Here is a 25953-nt window from a genome sequence, read left to right on the forward strand (position 1 = left end):
GAAAAGAAAACAACCCTATCTAGTAGTTATCATAGCTATTGCTACTCTAAATGTAGGTTAAAAATTGAGAAGTATGGCCAAGATGTTCACTTTTAATGCACTCTGCAGGATCCAGGCACTCAAATTCCCAAAGAGTTAGTTAATCAATCACTAGTAAAAGAAATGAAAAGAAAATGGTTGACACTGCTGGGAAATGATGAGAGCTCATGCACATCTCAGATCCATCATGTGATGGGAAGTCAGCCAGCAGTTAAGGATCTGGAGGCTGGAGAAGCTGCACATTGCACATATTCCAGAGCCACTCTACACCGAGACCCCATTCCCCAAACATCTCCAAAAACCAGTAAGGTAATTCTTATGAGTGCTCACAACTGGGCAACTTACATACATCCTTGTATGTCCAGGTCCAAAAATCAGTAATTGTAAGTGTTTGCCTTTAATCAGGCTGTGCCAGTGTGCACCTTAATTTAAGCCTCAGTTATGAAGAGACATGTTAATATACAGAATAGTCATTGACAGAAAAACACACTGGCCAGTTTCTAAGAAAGGGGTGAGGGGAAGACCTGTATGCTGCAGAAATTAGTGGTTTGTACTTTTCCCCTCATTACCAACTCAATGAGTGCCCCTTTGTTTTTCAGGTCACTCCCCAATTATATATTACGTTTCCTTCGTTCCACAACCTTTAATTCTTTTCCAGTGTTGCAGAATTAACGGGACAGGGTTCTTAATCTTGTCTCTACAAAGAACTTGTTGTAATTGCAATGAATGCTTTCATTTTGCTGGTGTCTGAAATACGATTTGCAGGGGAAGGGGGAGTGCGGGTTGATGCTAGTCCCATCATTAATAACATTCTTGCAGGGATTGTAGCGGTGGGAGTAAAAACCCCAAAGCTTTTATATAATAATGAGCATGTGTCTGCACGTGAGCTGCTCCTTTAAGAAGCCTTGGGCTAGTGGGAGAAGGGGGATCCGGAGAAAAGGCAGCCCTACAGCTGTAACAGAGGGCAGAGGTTAAATCTGTTGGCATTTTTCTCGCAAGTATGGTCACTGCATACCCTCTCCCTGAAGGCTTCACTGAATTAGAGGTGTTTGCCATCGGCACTGCCCTGCTGGTAGAAGGTAAGCTCAGTGTGGGACCTCAGCAGCAATAAGATTTTTGCCACTATTATTCCTGGTGGGAGGGGGAAGGAAAATTGAAGCAAACAGCATTTGTGGTATGCTGACCCAGACCTGTGGTGGTTACTGTGGCTACATCACCAGTACTTCTGGTGAGTAAATCAGGGTGAGCTACAAGCTGTTTTCAGTGAAGATCTGCTCTGTATATGCAGCTGCCTTATGGTGGGGAAGTACTTGCTACTTAGCTTTCTTATCAAGAATTTGGATTTAAGACTTTGTTGTTGACTTTTAAAGGCAATTTTGTCTTCCTCGGAGGAAGGATGTTGAAATGACTGATGATCTCTCAATAAAATTGGGCTCCTTGTTTTGTGGGCTGTGATGGCCTTCTTATAATCAAAAATTATAGGTCCAAAATAGCCTGTTAACTGTTAATGTACTTCCAGATTGCATTGGTAACACTGCAGTTAATGGCTGCTGGGTAAAAGTAATAAACAGAAATATACTTGCATGAGATTCAAAATCTCTCACAGTGTTAAGAAGCAAAATTTGAGGTAGGAGACCATAGTCATTTAATTTAGCCAACGTGGTCTTTTCTTAAGACATTTGCCACTTTGAGACACTGCAACAAAACTGTGAATTTGTATCTACCTGGCTAGCAAAAGGACAGGCTTGTAGCTCGGATTATTTCGGTGTCAGTCACCGGCGTCTCTTCTGAGCTACATCCCATTTGGGGCCTGGGACCCCATCCCTGCGTAGTGCTGCTCAGCTGGGGATGCAGGGATCATTGGACCCAACAGCAGAGGAGTTCTAAGCACCAGCAGAATGGGATAAATGCTCATCAGCTCCCCCCACAAACATGGAGCATGGGAGAAAGGACGATGCTCACCCGCTCCTTGAAGGCAAGCTCAGCTGGAAGGCAGCGTCCTATCTGCCTGCGAAGGAAAGCTGGAAAAGCCATGTCAGAAACTCTTCCTTGGTAGAGAGAGAGAGAATAAAAAGCCTCTACTACTGGCCGAGGGGTGAGCTGCTGCCTAAACAGTGCTAAACCTGGCCAAAAGCCATTAAGCCATCTGCAGGGCCTGGCAGGTCCTGGCATGACTGTGCACTGCGTTATTGAGGGGTGAGATGCAGCAGGAGGACAGGGACACTGTTGGGTGCTGGCAGAGCCTGACAGCCAGGGTCCTGCTGGAGATGGGCTGGTTGTGGTATCACAGCCCTGCTGGCCCTCGCTTGCCCGCCAACCCAGCTGTGCCCCAGGGCCGCAGCCTGACGGGGACCTGCTGTTGCTCAAGTCCAAGCAAAGTACCTGATGGTAACCTTCACTTAAGACTAGATGTGGTCTAACACATTTATGTTTTACTAAACACAACTATCTTCTATAGGGTTTTAGGCAGAACGTGCCCAGCAGATTGGCAATAATACTTTATTGTCTGACTTAAAAGATGAAACTGAATAATTAAAGATTAATTCACTTTCTCAGAGGCTCTGAGAGAAATGCAATGAAGACCTCCTTTTTGCTGCAGCTTCTAAGTACAGTTTGCAAAAAAGTGCTGAGGAAGAGGAAAACCTTGCGTTCACTTTATTAACTGGACATATTTGCTGTTCTAAAAATGAAAACTCAAAGCTATTTTTTTTTTTAATTTAGTAAGTTCTCTATTTGTTCACTCATGCTGGCCTGAAGGCCAAATTCTTTACTGTGAGGGTGGTGAGACACTGGAACAGGTTGCCCAGAGAAGCTGTGGATGCCCCATCCCTGGAAGTGTTAAAGGCCAGGCTGGATGGGGCTCTGAGCGACCTGGTCTAGTGGAAGGTGCCCCTGCCCAGGGCAGGGGGGTTGGAACTAGATGATCTTTAAAGTTCCTTCCAACCCAAACCATTCTATGATTCTGTGATTCAAGAAAGCAGAGTGGGGTGAAGCCTGGAGCTTCCAAAAACAGGGGAAAGATAGAAAAAAGTTGATATCATAATAACTCTTGAGTTCTACTCTAAATATGGTCACAACATAGCTCTCCTAAAGGCTTGATTGCATTTGGGAGACTTGGCAGCAGTTTTACCCAGTGGGTAAGCTGGCAGGGAAGAAATAAGGACAGCAGATCTCAAATCGCTCCAAAAATTTCTCATGAAAATATTTTGTTATATGTTGTGTAATGGAAAACGCACATCAGCTGTTACTATGGTTATGCCATCAGCCATTAATGCAATTAAGGTAGGAGCAGGATTTCTGACTAGACAAAATCATCCATCTTATGTAACTGCAGAATTAAGATAATAAGCATAAGTAACTACACTATATTACAGAATTAGGAGGTATGGATTTTTTTCTGCGCTTCATCATTTCTCTTTCCAAGAAGAACACAAAGAAAAAGACATACTACCTTTCATCTAACTGAGACTTAGAGATGGGATGTTGAGTCAGAGCCTCATCAGAGCTAGAATAATTCAGGTCATTTTGAAAAGGACACTAAAGGGCAAAACTTGTGTTTAAACCAGAGAAGAATGGCTTTCAGGGTAGCACAGCATTGTGCTGGGTGAACAGCTGGGGTTGCTTGGATGCTCCTCTTTGAGAATCAACATTAACTTACCATTTTAAATTTCAGTCACTGCTTTTTATAATTAGATTATTCCTTTCCACATATAGTCTGTTGATGAAGGGCAGTAATTAGATTCAATTGGTGTGATTCAAGCACTGTCTAGGCTAACTTTAGACAGGAGCCCAAAGGGAGGCAGGCTGACTGAAACATGGCTGAGGGATTTCTATGCTTAAACACAAAAGAATGTTACAATTGATATTAAACACAGCCCATTTCTCTACCAAAGACAGGCCTGGAGACGTGTGCACTAGCAGCATGTGATGGCTGTCAGCCCCTCTGAAGCTGCCTCCTCTCCATCTCCCTCGCTCTGACCCACCTTTCCCTGGATAGAGCCTGGCAATCACATTTCTCTATTAAAAAAAAAAGGCAGAATTACAAATAAGATTAAACCATTTCTGCTCCGCATGACTGGCCGTATGCCTGATACAGTTTGAGGCATTGGCTTCAGCTGTCACCTATGACATCTCTCTGGAAAGTGTTTGTAACTTGCATGCAGACTGTGACCGCTTCTCATATATTCCCTGCACATAAGTTTCCACAGTAGTTATTGTTCTCTCATTAAAAAAAACTCAGCAGTATCATTGTAGATATTTTCCATTACCAGTTGAATCATGCCAAACAATTCTGTATTTCAGCCCTGCTTGGTTTCTGTCTGAATGGCTTGACAATTATTTCTTTCCGAAAAATCAAAGAACTCCGAACACCCAGCAATCTGCTGGTTCTCAGCATTGCACTGGCCGACTGTGGGATCTGCATCAACGCATTCATTGCTGCCTTTTCCAGCTTCTTAAGGTATACTCTCTTTTTCCTAAAAGATGCTCAGAAGAACCACATGAAAATCAGCAGCTTACATTCCAAGAGGTCAAATTAATTACTCTCTCCCTACCATACCACATAACCAACCTTCTCATTCTCTCAATCTGAAACAGCAAACTGAAACTCTATATAGTTCTACTAGGCAAGTAAAAAACCAGTCTTTACTGACAGATTATAAGACCGATTATAGAAGACATTTAACTGGACAGCATTACCAGTGGTTATAGTAGAAGCTACTTGAATATCAAAATACTAGTGTATTTCCATTTGACTAAACCTCTAGATTGACCCCAAATTTATCTGCAAGTCTTTCTGTTTTGTTATGAACCTTTCCATTAAAGCACTTATTTGAGAAGGTTGTGGGAAATGAAAATGCAGATCTGTTAGCAGGGAGTTCACATCAGTTATGACACATTTGATTTTCCATATTTTCACACGTCAATCATTTAACCAGAGGACAGAAAGAATATCAAGCATTTCAGTGAATAATTACAACAAAAAAAATCACAAGCAAACCATACTCAAAGAAAACCCACCATATGAATAATTCCACCTAAGTAGCATATTTTTAAACTCTGGAAATACCTTTAATAGAGAACAAAAATACATTTCAAGCCAGAGTGTGATTATTTTATTCTCTCGTAATGGTTATAAAAAATTTTTTGCAAACTAACAAGTCAATAATAAGCTCCAATGAGGCCTTTTTCAACACTATTTTACCTCCTGTATAGGCCATTCCTCTGTTTCAGACACTTATGTCTCACTGAAGCCCATAAAGGTGCCTTTACTGAACTGGAGCTGAAAAGTTAAGGTCCATATGTCAAAATGAGGTTGGGTTTAATAATTGCAGGACCTTCTCCTTTAAATGGGAGCAGAAGTTTCCCAGCCTCCAAAGAAGTCAGCTATCTCCTATTCAAAAGGACTTCCAGGGGTAGCCTCCTAACGAATTATACTGGTGTTCTGTAAATACATAAGAAAGGAGATTGCTGAAGATTTCCACCTCACAGACAGCTTTATGAGCATAAGAGTCAGGTTAGACGAACACAGAGAGAAAAAAAGCTATGGGTCCTTGCTATGTGTCACCAGGATAGTGAAGGCACATGTCAGCAGACATCTGCTACATCAGACCACTTCATGGTTCTTTTCATTCTGTCTGCAAACAAATGGTCTTGCCAAGACCAAGGTCTTGCTGAGACTGAGGCCTTGGTCTTGCTATCAGAAGTGTTTTTATTTGTTGTGAGCTCTTGTACTCTGTTGCATAGTAAACACTGATTTTCCAAAAGGTTATTACTCATTTGCTACTTTCACATGTTGACAAACTGGCTGCTCCCTGTGGGTGCAAATTTTGAAGATACAGATAATTGGATGAAATGTAGATTTCAAATGAAAAAACAACTTTCCAACACATAAATGCAGGGCTGGATTTTCTTCTCCATATTAAGAGTAAAAATAACTGTTGTACTATATCAGATACCACAGCAAGATAGATGCTAGCAAATACCTAAAGGCAACCACAGTAACAGTTTTCACAATGTTTCTCAGACTTACAAAGCACATGTGCAGACTATCATTTTACTCCCTCCGTTAATGCAATTTCCAAACATGTCTTCATCTTTTTCTATTGTTTTCTTAGCATATTCCTTGTTTGTTGACAGATACTGGCCCTATGGCTCCGACGGCTGTCAAATTCATGGATTCCAGGGCTTCTTGACAGCACTAGCCAGCATTAGTTCCAGTGCTGCAGTCGCCTGGGACCGGTATCATCACTACTGTACAAGTAAGGGCTACAATTTACCCAGCAACTTTGCCCAGATCCTGCTATAAAGCAGCTTGATTAGATTTCAGAGGATCAAAGCAAACATCTATTTGTTATCTGCCTATATGTTATATGTAAGTGTATTTATCCTACACACTAGAGATAGAGCAAGTATAAACAATGCCTCCTGAGGACCTCTTCCTGTACAGGGGGCACTAACCAACCACCTTCAGGAGATATTTTCTCTTCCAGATCACATCCAAGCCCTGACCCTCCTGCCATGCTTTCACCTTCTCCATAAGTAAACTTCAGTGTCCCAAACAAAATCCAACTCCTCATACCAAAGAAAAATCTATGCACCTCAGGCTTCCATCCAACACCCTGCTGCGTACCAAACAGATCTTCATGCCCATGCAGAGTTTACTAATTACAGATAAACTCTGTGTACCTAGAGAGCTGCCTCTGCAGATGGAGCAGCTGGAACAGAGCCCACAGCAAAGCACTTCTACAGAGGTATGATCAGGCAGACAGAACTCAGCAGCCCCACTGTCCAACACACAGGCACTTTGGGGCACCAGAGCCATTTGTGGGGTTCGTGCTACGTTCCAGGCTCTCTTATGAAGAATGGAACTTAGTAAATTTGTTCCCAAGCAAGTAACAAATTATCTGCAAGTTTCAATAAAAATGGCAGAGCTATTTTTAAGTACTGATAAGAGGAGGAATATGTTATTTTTCTTCTCTTAGTGAAGGCAGTTTTTTGTTTCTTTTTGCAATTTAGTTTTTAACTAGCTCTGACATCTTAGCTGGATTTAATGGAAATCTAATATTAGTCAGGGAGATCAACCCAGGAAAATAAATCTGCCTTTCTGTGGACTTATAAAAGCACATTTTTGATTCAGATGAGAAACAGAATTGACAGGATTGTCAAATATATGGATTGATAGAGATAGGTATGCTCTGTCTTTTATCACAGAACTACCTCCCAAACTTTGGCGGCACTGGATTTGTGCATTCAGGTACCATGAGTGGAAATTTCTGCTGAGTTAGGGTGCCGAGTTGGATTTGGTGTCTGCGGACACTGCTAGGATTTGTGCAGAGATTCCAGCTGTGCCTCAGCAACCACCACAGATGGGGAGAAGAGGGGAATAACTGTATTCTCTTAGCACAGAAGTCGGGGGCACAGTGAGGGGCATTACCATCTGTTGTAAAACAAAGTAGCAGCCTTGTGAGCACCGGAACTGGCAAAACCTGCTTTCTTGTGAATATGGCACACAGGGATGATGTTTGCTTTTGTCTAATAAGATAGACTTGTGCTGACTGTTCTATGGGTGCTTTCATGGAGTCTCACCTCTCCCTGAACACCAATTTTCACAGTAAATGCAGCAACTTAGTACCTGTCTGTCCCTGCTTCCCTCTCTAGTTTGCTTCTAAGTAGCCAATGTTTTCAAAAGTTATTAGGAAAGGACTGAGTGACAAATGCAGGGTGTACAATCTCGTGGCCTTCATTAGGAAAAAGGAAAGAGACATGACATGAAACACAAGCTTACTCTGAAAGGCAATCTTAAGCACTCCGTAATGCCAGGAATGCCCTAATCTGCACTATTTGGCAATTTTGGTAGTTGTGCGGGAGCTCTGCCTGCTGGGAGAAATGGATGAGGTCCTCCCATGCAGCTCTGCAGCTTTCATGCTTCCTGCTAAAGCCAGGCCCTTTCCAGAGGAGTGAGGAGCCCAGAGCACCCCACGTGACTGCACTGTTCCTCGAAAAATTGTGTCTCTTTGGCAATGGTGATAGATAAATGCAACTCTCCTTTTCCTGTGCTAAAGCACAGATTGCTCAGACCACTTCACAAAACATTTTCTAAATGAAAGTGTAAAGTTGGCTGGGGAAGAAACTGCTGAGCTGCAGTGCTTCAATCCCCTCCGCTGTTAGCATCCACACAGCCTTTCAGGCATGGCCTCCATATGATTAAAGCAGCAAGTGGTAAAACACACCCAGAGCACACTGCGAACATGTTCAATCTGATGATCCCATTGAGGGTGGAAAGGTTGCCAAATTTTTGTTCTTCAACTTTTGTCAAGAATTCAGCTCAGGCAAAGAAATGTTTGGGTTTTTTTTCATGTCCAGACAAAGGCCCCAGATAATGCAGGCTGTAAGCTAAATCCATACCAACACCCTTTGGACGATAAAATGTGTCTGGAGCTAGAAGAGTAGCATCTGTATTTTACAAAAGAGACAGCCTGAAAATAAGCATGTCTGTGGAAAGACATTTTACTCTCTGCAACATTGACTTTAATGCTTTCATGTCATGCACTCCTCCAGTCGAGAGCATACTACATTAAGAGCACAGGCAGACAGACCCTAAGGGCACAAGGTTCTTTACTTTGCTAAGATTGTTACTTACTGTTGGCCAAACATTGCTGCTAGTACTGAACATTTTGAACAACAAAAAAACGCAGGTTTTAAAATCGCATGCTCTGTGGCTATTCCAGTAAAACCAGCCACTTCTAGTTTCATCCTTCACATGCTGATTGTGAGGAAGATTAAGTCATATTTCATAGATCTGATATATCAAGCCTACAGGCTATACTGTGTTCTCAATCCATACATTAAATTCCTGTTGACACTGGTGTGAGTTGCATGCCTGTAGAGAAGGTACAGAATACCTTGGCCTAAAAAACAAAGCTATCAACCTTTTATCTTCATTCCCTGGCAACTGGTACTCCTTCAACTGGTACTCAATTGCATCATCACCAATGTTTTTGTTACATCCTAACAGCTTATGAGAAAACCTTTGCTATGGCATTCATCAGTTTGACACTTGATTATCCACTATCTATATTTCTGAGGAAGAACAAACTGATGAGAATGTGAGAGATTACTATGATGATGAGAAAAAAAGGGAATTTTCAGCCATTCTGGATGCTAATAACACAAATATGTTCACCAACATCCTGAAAATTAACCAAGTTTTTAAATTTGGAAGTCAATACAACTGTCAGTGACAAAGTGCTATACTTTAAAGTGTATGGATAACTAGACGTGTCAGTCATCAGCAAACACATTGGTGTTGATTGACATATGGAAGAAAATAGTACGACCACCACACATGACAGAGAAGCTAGAGTTTCAAGACATTTTACTCTTCCTCCTCTTGCTTTCTTCCTCCCAGGCAACTATGCTGGGCAACTCTCTTTTCATCCCCTAATGTGGTTTTGGGGCCTACGAGATGCTACTTTCACAGCAAGGAGGAGAGAACTACAGAAATCTGGAGTCTAAAAGTATACATAGGAGGCAAAAAGGCATGGGGGTCTGAAGGGTTTGAATGGCAATCACTAGCAAGATGGGAAAACAGATTATTGTATTTCAAAATTTGATCACTAGGTGGAAAAGGAGAAAACAGAAGCAGTTTAGTTAGTGCCTGACAGTGCAAGTGGAAAGGGCAAAATCTGAGGAAGCTGCCTGTCAATAGTCAAGCATTCAGGACAGAAGATAGCGTTTGATGCCAAGGTAGACGTTGTTAGTTCTCCCTCTCTGGCGATTCAAATGAGGAAAACGTCCTGAATTATGTTCTTAACATAGCAAGGGCGGAAGGAAGCCGCAAGCCTGGGAGGTCTCACTAGAACTGGGATCACGCAGGCAGAGGGCAGCTGGTGGATGGCCCAGGGGGTCAGTGGTCTGAAAGCAGGCAGCCACCTACCACAGAGACATCTGTGCTGAAGGCATCTCAATCTAACACACAGTTCATTCTGGTGAGAGGGTAGCATGCTGCTGTCAGCAGGTTAGGGAGAGGGGAAGGATTTGGTCAGGTTTTTTCCTTTCATAACCAGAGCATACAGTTACAGTTTTAAAAGGAAAGAAGAAAGTCTAGAAGATTTTACACTTGCATTTAAGAATTAGGGGGAAATGGAAAAACTGAAGCGATTTCTGTCAGTACTTTTCTCATTATTACAAGAGAAAAGATGAACAAAATCAGGAGGGATTTTGCAGTAGCATTCAATTTCAAGAAGTAGAATTGCAGTGAGTTTTATCTAATCCTTAACATTCAAGGAAATCCAGGTTATATCAGTATTCAAAGATTAGCAAACTACCATTTGCTCCAATTGCAACTGTCAGCTCTGTCAAATTAGGAGCATGTCCTTACCTCCTGTCACAGGTACTGCAGCCACCCTGCCACACTTCCTTCATCTGGTCTTGCACCTGCATCAGGTTTTCCTGACAAAATGCCAGTGTTTATACAGATCTTGCATTTTCACCGAAGCAGGAGGTAATCACCAAGACAGCTTTCCAATCGCAGAGAACCACAGCAAAAAATTAATGGAGTAAAAAAATCCCTTTATTAGGTTATTTTAAAGAGCTTTTTCTAATGATACAGACAAAAGAAGCTATCATGCAGTGCAGCTTTCTTACTCCTACAAAAAAAAGGAATGCTTGTGAACACAAGTGACTGGTGCTTTTCGCACTGCAGATGAAGTAGGTACCAACACCTCTTATACTTATGACTGATACATATTTTCCCTTATAAGACTTTCAGATATTTTTGTCTTTGACAATCTTTGCCAATTTTAAGTGATGCATGCCATGAAGTCTGGTACAAGCCATATTTATTGTTCTGGAATATATCAGCTATTATAAATTAACCTTTTGCGAGAATGAGGAAGAATTTTCCCTCCATCCTAGAAAATCCTGTTGAACTTTTGAGAAATTCCTTTTGAACACCAGCCTGAAATCTAGATGAAAGGTAGCCACTGTCAGAGATGTATTTTTCGCTTTTTCTGTGAAAATGAGCTAAATGTTTGACCAATTTATAAATCTTCAAAAAACCTAAATTCATAAATGTTCCCACAGACTAAAGATGGAGAAACAGTTTATGATTATGTCATTAAAAATTGGCCAGCATAATCAAAAGGATTGTTCCATGTTCTATCTGGAACTTCCTAAAATTTAAGCTTTCAACATCACAGTTTTAGTAATCTTTAAATGATGGGGGGGTGGGGGTGGGGTGTGTGTGTTTATAAGAGTGACCTCTTTCTGTTCCAAAGCGAATACAGAAGCCATTTTAAATCCCCTATATTACTATTTCACTTTATGGAAAAGAGAAGCTTCCCTCTTGCTTTTCAAGGTGAGAAAGCCAGAGCACAAGAGTGATTAGACTTAATAGGACCAAATTGCCAGTACTAAGCCCTAAATTAGGAATTATATCCTTAAGCATATGCTGAACTCCATACATACTCATTTAACTGAATGAGGACTCACATGGCTATTACATTAAATTTTATCAGGCCAAAAAAGGCCTTTAAGGTAAAGCAATGCACAAAATCAACTGAATTGCTCTCTTGTGGTCAGTCCTCTCAAAGAAAGCACATTTTTGCCATGTGAACAGAGCACGATTCTTCCACCATTCTTGTACTGAAAGTATTTTTTCTGGGTAAAATTAAAATAATATCAAGTTTGTTTAATTTTACATTCATACTTTTTTAGCTACTTCTGATGTGTCATTAAATGTTTTCTGGAAGATCAACAGGCAGCTGATTTCACTAGGACTATTTCATCATTATTCTAATTTTGCAAAAGGCCAAATCCAGAAGGAAAAATTTAATTTTTAAGTTCTTATTCTCTCCTTTCCTAGCATCCAAAATGGGACTCCTTAAATGTGAGGAGAGAGAACATGAACTCAGTGGCAGAGATGAGCTTTCCAAACACAGGCTGTTGAGACACGCAATGGTCCCAGACTCCATTATTGCATGGTCCTTTTATTCTAACATCTAATAAGAAAATGGGGTTCCCTAACACCCATGTAAAAGTAACTAAAACTTCTTTTACAGTTTTTCATAGAAGAATCACAAATGTTAAAGCAAAAAAAATTAGGAAAAAAAAAAAGGGGGGAGAGAAAGCTAATGGAAATTGAGAAGTCTTGCTGTGTTGCCCATGGCCCTGCCAGGCACGGGGGCCTCCCCAGCTGCAGCAGGAGGGAACCAAGGCAGGGCACTACCAGCCAAAAGCACAGGGAGTTTTCCCCTAGAGTGTCCTATAGCCTGCACTTTTCTGGTTAAAAAATTAGACATGGAAATCTTTATTAAAGCCACTCTCGACAGAAAATAGTTGCATGCCATTTCAGCAAGAGGCCTCACAACTCGTTGCCTGTGTGCACCCCAGCTGGTAGCACATGGGTCCAGAGCAAAGACATGGCACGAAGACACTGGGCACTGTGAAAGACACTGGCGGTGGTGGGAGCCAGTGGAGGAAGAGCTTCCCCTGGTTTTCTGTGCAAGGTGACAGCAGAGACGTTGAGATTTCCACCATGCCCCTGCAAACACGTGCAGGCAACTGGATCAGCCACCCTCTGTCAGTGCAGACACCCACAGGCTGCCTTCAGCATCCCACCAACGCTGCCCCAGCAGCTGAGGGCACATTTTGCCAATGCAAGGATCTCTTCTTTACATGCAAAGATCCATAAGGTGCCAGTGTGTGGCTAGGGCGCAGTGACCCTGGAGTGCCTCAGTCATGGCCCATCGCGTTTTGAGACCTTCAGGATACTGTAGTAGCTCATGAAGTGGAAGGATGGGGTAGAAAGAGAGCAAGGTATCTGCCACAAGATAATACCAATTAGTTTTTGTGGTAACTATTTTACAGGACTTGCTGAGAAACAAAAAAAAAACCCACAAACAAGATTTAGTTTGGTTTTTTTTCAGAGTATCAGGAGGGCTTACCACTTACAAAACTGTATTCCCAAAGCAATAAAGCTACTCTTGGCACTAGCTTGGTTTAAAAGAAACACAATTCAGATCCAGGTTTCAGTGCAGCTGCTTTCAATAATGCCTTTAAAAAGTTGCTAGAATATGTAAAACACAAAACAAACCCGACAGCTTGTACAATAAGCTTTGTCCTGATTGAATTTCAAGTTACAGTTGTATAAAGCTAAGCCACAGGAACTGCTATGTAGAAGACAAATAGAAATGGAAACCTTGGATGAGTACCAACTCTAACATGCTTGTTTGAGCATACACCTAAATAGGATGCAGTTCTGAAAGATACAACTTAGGCTACAGTGCTTCTTTGGACTGGGAGATTAAGAATAATTACAAGTTACTAAAAAGTTTGACTTGTATTTCTAGACCCTGAATCAGAAACTATTCCTTTATTTCCACCTGTGTCATTCGAGCATTGTATTATATCAGTACTATAAAGCAATATTTGAGCCTTTGCAACCGAAATATATCTTCTGTGTATGAATCACAGAAAAGACAGATATTAGTCATTATTAATCATTCTTCATTAGTGATTATTAAAAAATAAGGTTTTCAATTACTAAAAAAAAATAATCAGTAGATTTTTTTGTAACTACCATATTAAAACACAAAGTAGGTAATAAAAAGGATTTTCTTTACTTTTTCCTTGGTATTTAAATTGCAATGTCTTTTCCCATAACTAATTTTTGAACATCTGCACCAAACAACTTTTTCAAGTTGATTTTTAATGCAATTCAAACTCTAGTTATTTTCCCTGAAGAACTGCTGGGAGATAAGAAAAAGTACAGATGTAGAATCAGCATTCCTGTAAAAGGGCAATTTCAATAACACACCTACTTTATTATCCTTCTTTAAAATAAACAGGGACAGTACAACACAAAATAGCTACCGTAGAGTTTACAGCCCTTCCCGGGGCTGCTGCCTTATGGGGATCTGCAGCCCCCACGTGCTCTCCACCCACCAGCCAGCCACCTCTGGTCCCATAGTAGGGCCTCACCTCCAATCCTTCACCTTTCTGAGAAAGGTCAGAATTGGCCTGAATCTTCCTGGCCTGCTATCATGATGCTGCTGTTAAGGGCAGACGTAAAGATTGCTTCCCAGCCTCGGTGAAAATTACATCATTACTTCTCCCTAATGGGTGATTTGATTAGAAAGGAGTAGTGGGCAAAGTCACTGTGCTCCTTGCTGGTGCAGCTGGCGCCATGGGCTATTCGGCACGGGCATAATTACGGACGTTAGCCTCAATAACAAAATTATCCAGGCCTTTTTGCACGCAAGCAGTGAGGCTAATACAATGTTTTGCAGCAGTGGGGAAGCCTGCCTGTCTTCTCCATGAAGAAATACTTCCTGTGTATTCTGAAGGTTCATTTCATTCGTTGACCTATGGTATTTTACAGAATTGGATGAGATAGACACATCATTTTTACTATAAAATTAGAAAAAAATTACTAATGCTGAGCTTCACATTTCCTCTTTCAGGCTAAGCAATGATCTTAAGGGCAGAATAATTTGACCAGCAGTATTTTTAGAACAAGACCTGTTGTCAGGTTGTGTATATATATATATTCACACAGATATTGACAAGCAGTGATTTTAGAACAGGGTGTATTTAATATCCACGCATGCCTCGCACTCCCAGCAGAGCGGAAGGGAGTAGGCAGGGGCTGGGGGGTGCCTGCAGAGCCACATTTCTGATCTGACCCCACCCTGCAGCTGGGCTTTAATTGCTCAAACACAATTTACTGCATCACCCCATGCCTTCTACTCTCTGCCTCATCTGAGCCTTTAAACACATTCCCAAAACACAAGAATATGTTTGTAACAGCAGCTGTATCTCCTGTGTGGTACAAGGCTGAACAGCAAAAGCGCATTTGTCTAAGTAAAGCACGTGAAAGGGAAATACAATTTGCTGTTTCCTAAAGTCTAAAAGCTTCCTTCAAATTTTATGCAAGGTTGATTCCTCCAGACTCAGGTCAGCTTCAAGCTACAAAACACTAACAACTGCTTGGTTTTGCCCGAGGCCCAGGGGGCAGGGCACTTGGTTCTGGCCCCACAGAGCTGGACAGCTTTGCCCGGCAGTTTTGTTCCAGGCGTGGAGACATGCTTTTCTTTTCCTGCAGGGAGCAAGATGCAGTGGAGCACAGCCATCTCCATGATGGTGTTCGCCTGGCTGTTTGCTGCCTTTTGGTCTGTGATGCCCTTGCTGGGGTGGGGGGAATATGACTACGAACCCCTCCGAACCTGCTGCACCCTGGACTACAGCAAAGGGGACAGGTGAGGGCTGGGGTCAGCTCCTGTGCAAGAGGGGGTAGAGTCTGCCATCCCCTGGAGTAAGCCACCAGCAGCACATCAAAACCCCACCATCATTGTTGCTGGGGCAGACGTCCCTCCCCAGTGGCTGGGGCAAGGCAGGCATGACCCAGAGGTGCCTTGACTCGCATGGCAGTATGCAGGAACGGCTAAAGTCAGCTTCCTCCATGGGAGAGGCTGACGCTCAGGTTTCTGCTACTCCCTTACTCCTTGGTCAATTATAAGCTGAATCTTTTCTGGGTTTAGGACTTGATGCTCTTTCCAAATGGTTTTGGTTTTATGCAGTCCAGCACTGAAGTTTGAGTAGGGATGCTTGTATTTAGAAACCAAACAGCTGTTGTGATTTTCTGCAATACTATTCAGCCCGCACACGACAGCATGGCACAACTTAACCAGCCTTCAGCAAATGCTGCACCTAAAGCATGTTGTCAAAACTGGTTTTGGCAATTTAAAAAATACAAGTTAATGAATATTTATAGCAAGTTTACAGAGATGTCCTAGAGAAAAATTAACAACCTCTTTTTTTTCCCCCCCTCCTCACTCTTTCCAGAAATTATGTCACATTCCTTTTTGCTCTGTCCATTTTCAATTTCATGATCCCGGGCTTCATCATGCTGACAGCCTATCAGTCCATACACCAGAAGTTCAAGAAAAGCGGGCACTATAAGGTAAGAAAGCTTCCTCAGCCTCTGCAACTGCCTTGCCGAAATAGGGCTGCATCCAACAGAGACAGTCCTCAAAAAAAGTTTCTTTCATAAAGGCTTTGGCTCAGCTCCTTCTGTCTAACTCCCCAGTGTTACTTGAGTAAGTAAACTTAGAAAGCTTGTGGAAAGCCCATGCTTAGAGATGTCAAGATTTCACCAGCCAGCCACATCTGCCCTGAACTGGTGCTGTAAACAGTCCCCCATCAGAACAGGGGTCAGACTAGTGACCCTGACGATCCCCCTCCACCAACACTGGTCTGACTCTCATCACAAAACAAACATGTAGCATGCAAAATATTTGCTAATAGCACATCAATATTTATCCAGAGAACCTTTGCTCAGGAAGGATCATTATTTCCTGCTTTGCTACAGGCTCTTAGCTTATCGCTGTGGAAGTCAGCCAGAACTGCAGCACTGCAAGGAAACATGCAGGAACCCCGTGGGGGGGAGAAGGGCCTTCCTAAACACGCCATGTTTACACTTGGCTGAGGAAATTCAGAAATCTTTATGAGCTAGAAACAAAGGAATTGTTCTGGTATGGCAGGTTTATGGGAATGTAATGTGGTGATTATATGAGTTGTTTCCTTAGGTGCCGGCGATACAATCTGGGGCACTATGCATGGCTGACAGACAAAACCCGACCCCTGCACTCAGTAAGGACAGTCATTTCTCAAGGGGGATGTTATACCGGCAAAGAGGCAGTCAGGCAGACTGGTTTGTAGCTGTCTGGAATATATATGTGCGCTCTACATATTTCTTGAGCAAATCTCAGTGTTCGTTAGTATGTCTATTACCTTTTCTTTTTCCAGTGAGTTTATGCAATAGCAAGTGCTTTCTTTTTTATGATATTCTGTAGCTACAATGCAGAAAATTTAAGAATGAAATTATCACTTCCCTGTCATTAATATTTGGCCTGGCCACAAACATCACGGACAAGGCCTTAGCATGAAGGACGCAGAAATCCTGCTACCACAACACAGATGCCACTGCATCCATCTGTTGTACTGTAGTAGTGGCTTCACACAGTTTAGTCATCTGCAAGAGCCTCTAACAAGTCAGCAATTTTTAAATTTACACATTGCCCTCCCTCTTCAGCAGCAATTACTGGCCGTGGCTTTTATGTCTAGCACACACTCTGATTTAACTAATCTACCATAAGGTGCTTTGTCACCTCTGCCCAGGAGCCACTGCCACTTCCTCGCCCAGGAACAGGGCTTTGGGGGCTTGCTGCACAGGCAGCCCTCGACGTAGAGGGAGCTGTGCTTGCACACCTCCAGCATGGACAGCAAAGCAGCAATGGCACAGCATATCCTGCTGGCTGATCCTCTCCAGCTACTGAACACAAACCATGGTCTCACAGCATCTGTCCCATCCACTTGTTGTACTGTGTGGCTGTGAAATACAAAGGAATTCATTGCTCTTGTTTTTCAGTTTAATACTGGTTTACCGTTGAAGACGCTGGTCATTTGCTGGGGTCCCTACTGCCTTTTATGCTTCTACGCAGCAGTTGAAAATGTAATGTTCATTTCGCCAAAATACCGCATGGTACGTCTATGCTACTGTATTCAAACAGCGGGGAATTTGAAAAATTACAGTCTCCTTACTCTCCTCTCTCTTTTCCTATGGAACAATGACAATTTATTCACAATTCAGTTTACTTGTTATAACACATGTAACAAGTAGATGGTTTCCTCAAAGCATTCTGTTCATCTACCACTTTTAAGGCAAAACAGCTAAGCACAGGGATATAACAGCCATGGCATTACTGCTTTGAACAAACAACAGTTGAGGAAATCAGGGCTTTTTTCTTCAGCAGTCAGTTTAGGGTCTGTAGCCTGTACTGCTTCATAGGAGCTTTTTGTATCCTTCCCAGAGTCAAATACCAGCTAAAAATGTTCAGTTTTGAAGATATCCTGTCTCATTCATTTTTCTAATACTTCCCTCTCCTCAGGGAAGCTGCAATGGCTCACTCCTAAGGTTATGCTACCTCCTTTTTTCCATTTTTTCTATGAGTCTTGGCTCTGAGACTCCCTCTGGGACTCAGTAATATCACATCAAACCTTTCAACTTCCATTCAGTCCCCAAAAAATCAGCCCAGTCTCAGGTCACCAAATGCATTACTGTACTTAAGTATTCAGTATCACACATAAAATGTGTCAGCAATATTAGCCCACTTATCCATCAAAAGGTGTCCATGGCACACCCTTCCCTCCTCCTAAATGTATTCACTCTCAAGTGAAATATCCCAGTTTCAGGCAATGCTGATCTAAAGTCTTTCTCCTGGAGACTATAATTTCCTGAGCAAGGGTCTCCAACTGACCAATTTGCTTTTACTTCTCATCTCTCTGGGGCTAGCAAGCTACTGCTATCAAAGACAGGCATTTGTTTGGCAAAGGGAAACTAAACCGCAGCTAAAATCAGCCCATTAGATCCTAGGTGCATTTTTCTATTAATAATATTGTGTCTTGCAACAGATTCCTGCTGTTATTGCCAAGACTGTGCCAACGGTGGATGCCTTTGTATATGCCCTGGGGAATGAGAACTACAGAGGAGGAATATGGCAGTTCCTCACAGGACAGAAGATTGAGAAAGCAGAGGTTGATAACAAAACTAAATAACCCATTACAGCATTAAGCCAAATTAATGCAGGTACATCACTGAAAGCAAAACGGTAGAGGAAACTGTGTGCGTTCTCTGATACGTACGTGCAAAGGTGGTTCCACATTGGAAAGGCTACAAGCAACGAAGTACTGAAAGAAAGCCCTCCAGATAACTATCCAAACCATCACAAGCTGCTTGTCAAACAAGCTGCCTTAAACCTGTGTTGATTGTCATCAGTCTCATTTTATATGTCACTGCAAATAAACTATGTACTAGAAAGCGTTTTTTTTTTTTTTTTCCTGATAGACTAACATAAAAGCTCAGCAAATTAACTGAAGTAGGGTATTAATTTATCCAGTGGGCCCTCCTCAAACCAATCTGTGCAGTTTGTCCATATGGTAATGTCTGGATTACTGAAAGATTAAAGGAGTATCCAGTATTACACCACATGTCTGTATAAATAGCTTGTTCAACTGAACAACGCATTTTCAATGCACCCAAAATGGGAGTACCCAAATTTCCACGATGAATCCACCATCCTAATTCCATAAAAACATTTCAGTGGGCATTTTACTCAATAAGGAATATTAGCTTGGGTCCTATTCAAACAAATTAGTGTGTGACATTCAGCTTTGTCATACACCAAACTGCATCGGATTTTGCAGATTCTGCTTACCAGGACAATCAACAAGTTCCTAGTCCATCATAAAAACATTCATCTTTTTATTGATCACTGAGCAAAAACTAAAGGGAGGCATGGGTAAGATTCCGTTCTAACAATGTCATAAGAATAAAAATTAACTTCACACCTGCCATTAAATTCCCCTATGCTCTATAAGAGTGAGAACAATCATTGAATAGGTTGCAACTAAAGAGTCTAAGCAATTAAAAAGCCACTAATTTTACAATTATCGGAATTCATATATATTTTAAACTATTAGAAATGTCCAGTTTAAACATTTATATTTGCTCATGTTGCCTACAGGATGAAAAACTGCCAGTTGATTTTGCCTGTTACTACAAGATGGGTCATTTGCAAAAAAAATATGTGCACGACACACAATAAGAAAGATTATACATACAAAAAGCCAAACCTAATTAGTTCTTACAGGGATCATATGGTTCGTTTCAAAGCATTGACAGTGAAAGAGCTTTTGAAGCTCATCAAAGAAAAAGTTGATCTGTCCCTATGATGCTTTCCAATGTATTAGAAGGGAAAATGGTTGTGTATGGGTTACAAAAGGGTAGATGGTGCAATCCTGGAAGCTAAAGAATTACTGGGTAGAAGGAACGTTCTTCTCATGGCTAGAGATAGGAAATAAATGTCATTTTGTCACAAGTTAGCCAGCAGGATCCCATCAGAGATGAGCCTCACAATTCCCAAAGCACAATATAGTCACAAACTACCTGACAGAGCAGTGAATAATGCCATGACAAAATTATTCAGAATAATCACATCTAAAGCTGACAGTTGAAAATTACATCTTTGGTACACATAATATTAAGTGAGCAGATGACAAAATGTTTGCACTGATAAGTGCAAAATAATGTGTATGCGCACCAAATTACCTTTAAGTATGTATCTACAATGACAGGTTCTGCATCCGTAATAATCTCTTTCTCAGGAAAGAGACCTGGGCAGGTCTTGAAATCATCAGTTCACTCATCAGCAGGGTCATACTGACAAATCCCAGCAGAATGCTACAAAACACTAAAAAAGGAATAGGAAGCAAAAGAGGACATGTGGTCACACCACTTGAAAGCCACTGTGCTCAGATTTATTGAATAGGGTGCAGAGTTTGGGTCATTCAAGCTCACAGAGGATATAGATAAGCTGGAAAAGGGCCACAGGGATGATCAAACGTAAGGAGAAGCTTGAACACATCAGGGATGAAATGAAGGAGAATGATGGCTCAGAAGAGGGAGTTGGTAAGGAGACCAGAGACAGCCTTATTGAGCCAGGGGTCCAGGGGATGAGAAGATGGAATGACCATTTGCTGCTTCCAACAGCACAAGAACGACGGGATACGCAGTAAAGTTAAATTGATCTGTGTATTTTCTGAAGTTTGTGGTTTGAGGAGTGTTCTTGTTTGCCTACTGAAACACATTATGGCTTATATAACAATACCATAATGTAATAAATAACAGGTTAAGACATTCTGTTAGGATCTGAGTCCCCTTTGGCTTAAAGGAAGCATACCTCAGGAACTCATCTCAGGATTTGGCTCTTAGTGCATTTTCAGATTGGTTTTTGACTTGCTTTTACTGTAAACCTTTTATTGTGGGAGTAGAAAGCAGCAGAGCTGTCTCTTCATTCTGTTGGGCAGCTACAAATTTTAATGTGCCTGTGTTAGGTTTGTGTATTCTTTTTCATATTCGATTACTGAAAACTAGTGATGGGTAAAGCTGAGTATTTAGTGAGCCTCGAGAGGAATAGGGCCTCTGTCCTCAACTGCAATCAAAGCTGTCCTCTATGGCTGCACCGAAGAAATGCAAAGTAACAAAGTTACTGAAATATTTCAGACCTACCCAGGGATAGTGCAACTTACAGACATGCTTTGAAGAACATGGGACATGCTCATCTAGCCCAACATGGTACTATGAATTGAGACAACAGCAGAGGCAGTGTAGTGCATTACGGCAACATCAGAACAGACTGTCCCACCCAAGAGAGGCCTCCTAAAGCTCTCCGAAGTGACACCTCACTTCAGATGGTTCCCTGTGCCACAGCACATTCCACTGAGTAGCTTTAAGCTCCAGTTGTTCCCTTCTACTCAGAAATCCCACCAAGTTTCACTCCGCACCTCTGAACCTAAGGATGTACTTAAAACCTGAACCATCTCTCTTGTCCTCCATCTCCACCCTAAATACCTTAAATGAATGCTTCTCAGCCAGTTCAGACCCATATCTGTCCCAGCCTATGTGCTCCTTCATGCAAGAAATTACAAAGGCTCTTGACTGAGTAAAGAGAGGCACATAAAGCATTTGAACAAACTGGGTGAATTAAACACCTCCTCGGTTCTGGTTCATGCCGCCTCAGCTGCTGACTTCCTACCAAGAAGTGGAGGAAATGAGATTGCTCTTGGCTCATTTATTGGATGATGGATAATCTCGCACTTTCTGTAAAAAAAAATTTGAAACAAACAAAAAAGAGATGGAAAGAAACATAAAAGTTTCCAGGAATTGGTCACCAAGGAAAAAGTACTCTTCTAGCTATAACTAGTTCTCACCACTAATTTATCCACATTAAGAAGAACTGGCTGATGACAAGTATGCTGTGTTTCTTTCAGAAAAATGCCTGAAAGCAAACTGCAGTGCATCAAGACACCCAACACACGCTTCCAGTTAATTACACAGTTTATCCTTAGCACAGTCAGCCTTCACCACAACAGCACTGACCCGGTGCCCTCTGACACTGCTGGTTGTCCAGATTTTGCCAGTGAATATCTGCTACCAACCTGATGAAGCCTGTCACAACAAGGTCCTGTATCTTGAGTAGGTTACGCTAAGGCATGCAAAATCCCATCATGTTTTCACACTCTAGAGAATCACAGGTGGCTGGAAACAGGATTGATATTACCCTAACGAAAGTACAGCCCTAGGGGTTATACAGGGGCTGCAAAACACTCCTATACAGATAGTATCCCACGTACTATCAAAAATAATTAAAAAAAAAAAAAAAAAAAAGAACAAAAAAGGAGAAAAGTGGAACCCTTGGATGCATTCAGCAACTCAGCTTAATCTGGAACAGACAATCTTCACATCAGTGATTAATATCTGTCCTGTAATAATTAGATGGCACTTCAGGCTACTTCAGGTTAGCTGTTGCAGCCCTTTATTGAGGAGGGTTTGGACAATTATTCACGATCAAAATGGAAGCAGAAAGTGTGCCTCTCCTTAGGGTTCAATTACTTGATTCAGTATCCAACCACTCTTAACTCACAGTGACCTGCAGTATTATATCCAATATTACCAACCCATCCTACTATCCCTCTCACAGTCCACCTAATTGTGCACATTTTGTTCGGTTGTGTCAGAATGAATATTTTGACGTGCTGATAAAAAACAGACTTATGAAGAAAAAATGGAAGGCAATTCTTCCTCCTTATCCCTAGACACAAACAGCATAATTTCTTCAGGTTTTCTTTCAGCAGACAGAAATGCCTCACACCTTAAATAGCATCTCTTGCAGCCCTATTTTCAAAGCTATTAAATGCCCACAACTCCAGACCAAGTTACTGTGTCCTCAATAATGCTGCAAATCAAGGCCTTGCTGACTCAGCTTTCCTGCACTGTCCACACTTACAAACACCCTGCAGTTTAATAAAAGGCAGTTGAGTTTTTCTGCAGTGCACATTCTTCATGTGCTCCATACACTTTCTGATGTATTTTTCCTAGCACCTCTTGTGCATCCGATTGGGGCATTACAAACCAATTTAGGAATAGGGTGAGGGGAAGAATTTGCACAGTACCCAGGCCATCAACATATACTACTTTGAATTGCATTACTGTAAAACAGTGAAGTGAATTGGTTTTGTCACCACAGGGAAAAAATGATTGCCAAATTCCTAAATGTAGACCAAAGTTCTAGTGATTGGTTTGGTTCAACACATCGGGGTAGAGACTAAAAGCATAATGTAAAATCCTTATAATGTGATGATGGCAAGTGTTAGTCACAAGTATTTATCCATCCTGTCATGTCTCACTTAAATTTCTGTTCATGTTTCACCTGCGAGGGTGACTAAGTTGTCCTGGTTTGAGGTAAAACAGAACCAATTTTGTTCAGTAACTTCGCTTCTTAGCTGGGCCTCTTTTAACAACTGAAATTAACTGCATATTGTGCAGACAGTGTTCACTCTCTCAGAGTGATAAGGCCAATTGTTTATAGCTGATGCCCAGGCATGGTACGCAGAGAGGCTCCTGCTTACACTTATTGCCATAACAGCCAAGGCCAACCAACTTTGTTATTTGCCACGTTGGAGGGTCAGAAGCAGAAAAGCATAGTGGGGTCCCACCTGGAGGGAGGAGCGGACAGGACAGGTGACCCAAAACTGACCAACAGGGTATTCCATCCCATCTGCCTCATGCTCAGTATAAAAGCTGAGGGATCAAAGGGTCACGGGCTCTTCCTTCAATGGCCGACGTCTGAGGAGGACTCTCTCTCTGCCTGTGATCCCAATCCTGACTCCAGATCCGGAATCCAGTTCCCGTCCGTCACTGAGTCCAGCCTGGGACTGCCCCAGTACCAGCCGGTGACGGGATTGTCATCTCGGGAGCTTGATACGGTTTTGTATATATTTTTCATTATTTCCTTTTATTTTATTATTAATATTTCATTAAAGTAGTTTAGTTTCTTCTAAACTCGTAAGTCTCTTTTTCCTCCTCTGCCTCTCTCTTTGTAGAGGGGTAGAGGGGAGCATCTGTCGGTCCCGTCTGGGGTCCTTCGGGTCCCCAGTGGTGGATTTGGCCTAAACCACGACATAAGTGAAGACTCATACCTCAGCCTATGATATTGAGAGTTCACATTTTGGAGTTAAAATGCAAAACTACTTGATACCATCTGCCTGGTATACATATAGGAGGATGACAATCAATGGTCTGTATGGGCTACCCTAGGCAGGCTAACAGAGTGAATACTCAGAAGGTGCTTTGTTATGAAAACAGGCATTCCACTTTCTGCAGAGAAAAAAGGAGGATGGACCTGTTGCATTACTATTATGTAAAATAATAAGAATTTTTAAATGGTGAACAGTGGTGGTCACACATTTATTTTAGATGGTTTTTGGAAATTTGCTAATGTAAGGTGATCTCTTGTGGATCATTAAAAGACAAAAGGATCCAATAATAACAGCAACAGAAAGCACAAAAACTCTAAGAAGACCTCAATAAGATGCAAGTTTGAATGATTATGAATACAATTAAAATTGTACGTGCAAGACTTAAGAATTTTTTTTTTAATACTTTAAGACCCTTGGATTTCCACAGGCAGGATTTTTTCCTGTGTGAGCCATGTATGAAGTTTTTCAAAGCAGGTTTTGCTCAGAACACAACATCAGAACATAGACCTGTCAGAAAAGGAGAGCTGGGCTGAGTAAAGGCGCTGCACTGAGATAGAGATGCACACTGGTTAGAGGTGACTCCCCTGAAAAAAGGCAGAGAGACAAGGCAAAGGATGCTGAAGCAAGCTGCTGCCTCCTTTGAGACCCTGGCCCACAGAAATTGTCAATACAACTAAGAATTTACACCTAAATGTTGATTTCCCGTTGAGAAGTATTTCAGATGCAGATTCAATTACCTGCTTTAAAGGAATCTAATTTTAATTAACCTAAGTTTTTAATGTAAACTAATTAAACACTGTTTAAAAATATGCTTCAGAGAACAATACTTAATTCAGTAGGTCTCTAATGGTAGAAAATGTGCTTCCTTTTAATAACATTTTTTTCTTGGGAATCTGGAAAATAATTGTGTAGTAATAAAGCAAGGCCTAATTTCCCAATACAGTGCTATCATAAGTTCTAAAAACAATTATTTCTAACTGGTAGTACAAGAATGTGACCATAGGGAGACAAATGTTTGTGGCCTAGAAACACACATATCTTATTTAAGAAAGGACAGAAATGGTGAAAGCAATAGTTCACTTAGATACGAAAACCAGCAAAGAAAATTACATCATTGGAACCAGAGCGCAAACTTTCAAGTCCTAACAGCAAGAGTGCTAAGTTTTCAATGCGCTTTAGATGTTGACAGTGAAAACAAACTGTATTTTGGCAGACAACTGTTGGAGGCTCTAGTTGCTGGAGAAGTCACTATTTGAATTTTCTTAGTGAACAGTGAGATAACACATATTTTTCCCCTCATGGTGTGCAATGATTTGCGTCCACTGCCCCAAGATTTGTTCCACTGAACTACACAAGAAGTTGCTACGGCAGCATTCTTGATTTCTCTCACCATAAACTAATCTATCATTCAAATACAGGCAGTTTTGCAATCAAATTATATGAAACAGATGAGAGGTCATTGTTCTGAAAAGCAGCTGTACAAGCAGAACCTGAAGGACTCTATTAACTACAGACGGGGCAGGAAAAACGCCATTAAACAAATCGAGGGAAGACAAAGGCAGTGCTTTGATGGCAATATTTGTCATCTCTTTCACTGATGAACCGGAGTCAGTTCAAACCTCAAAGCTGATTGGCACTCCGCAATTATGCTTCTGGCCCAGCAACGCATTGAGTGGCAGCATGTCCTAGATATCACATTGAATGGCACCTCTGATGTATGGATCAAATGCTGTATTTCCCAGAGGGGTCTGCATC

The 25953-nt window shown here is 41.6% G+C and overlaps 2 protein-coding genes across 2 annotated transcripts in view; one reads left to right on the forward strand and one right to left on the reverse strand.

Annotated features, from left to right (window-relative positions):
• The window catches only part of LRIT1 (leucine rich repeat, Ig-like and transmembrane domains 1), a gene marked incomplete at its 3' end in the record, with an annotated part of 66231 nt that overhangs the window by 24801 nt on the left and 15477 nt on the right, over window positions 1-25953 (reverse strand). The window lies entirely within an intron of this gene.
• RGR (retinal G protein coupled receptor) lies at window positions 1040-18657 on the forward strand (the record flags this gene model as incomplete). The annotated part of the gene is made up of 7 exons (XM_082486682.1): window positions 1040-1118; window positions 4342-4498; window positions 6178-6299; window positions 15146-15299; window positions 15886-16003; window positions 17471-17584; window positions 18514-18657. The coding sequence occupies 7 exons, from the start codon at window positions 1040-1042 to the stop codon at window positions 18655-18657; spliced, it is 888 nt and encodes a 295-aa protein (XP_082342808.1).

Source organism: Vanellus vanellus, assembly GCF_965231255.1.
Source record: "Vanellus vanellus genome assembly, chromosome: 7".
Taxonomy (NCBI): Eukaryota; Metazoa; Chordata; class Aves; order Charadriiformes; family Charadriidae; genus Vanellus; species Vanellus vanellus.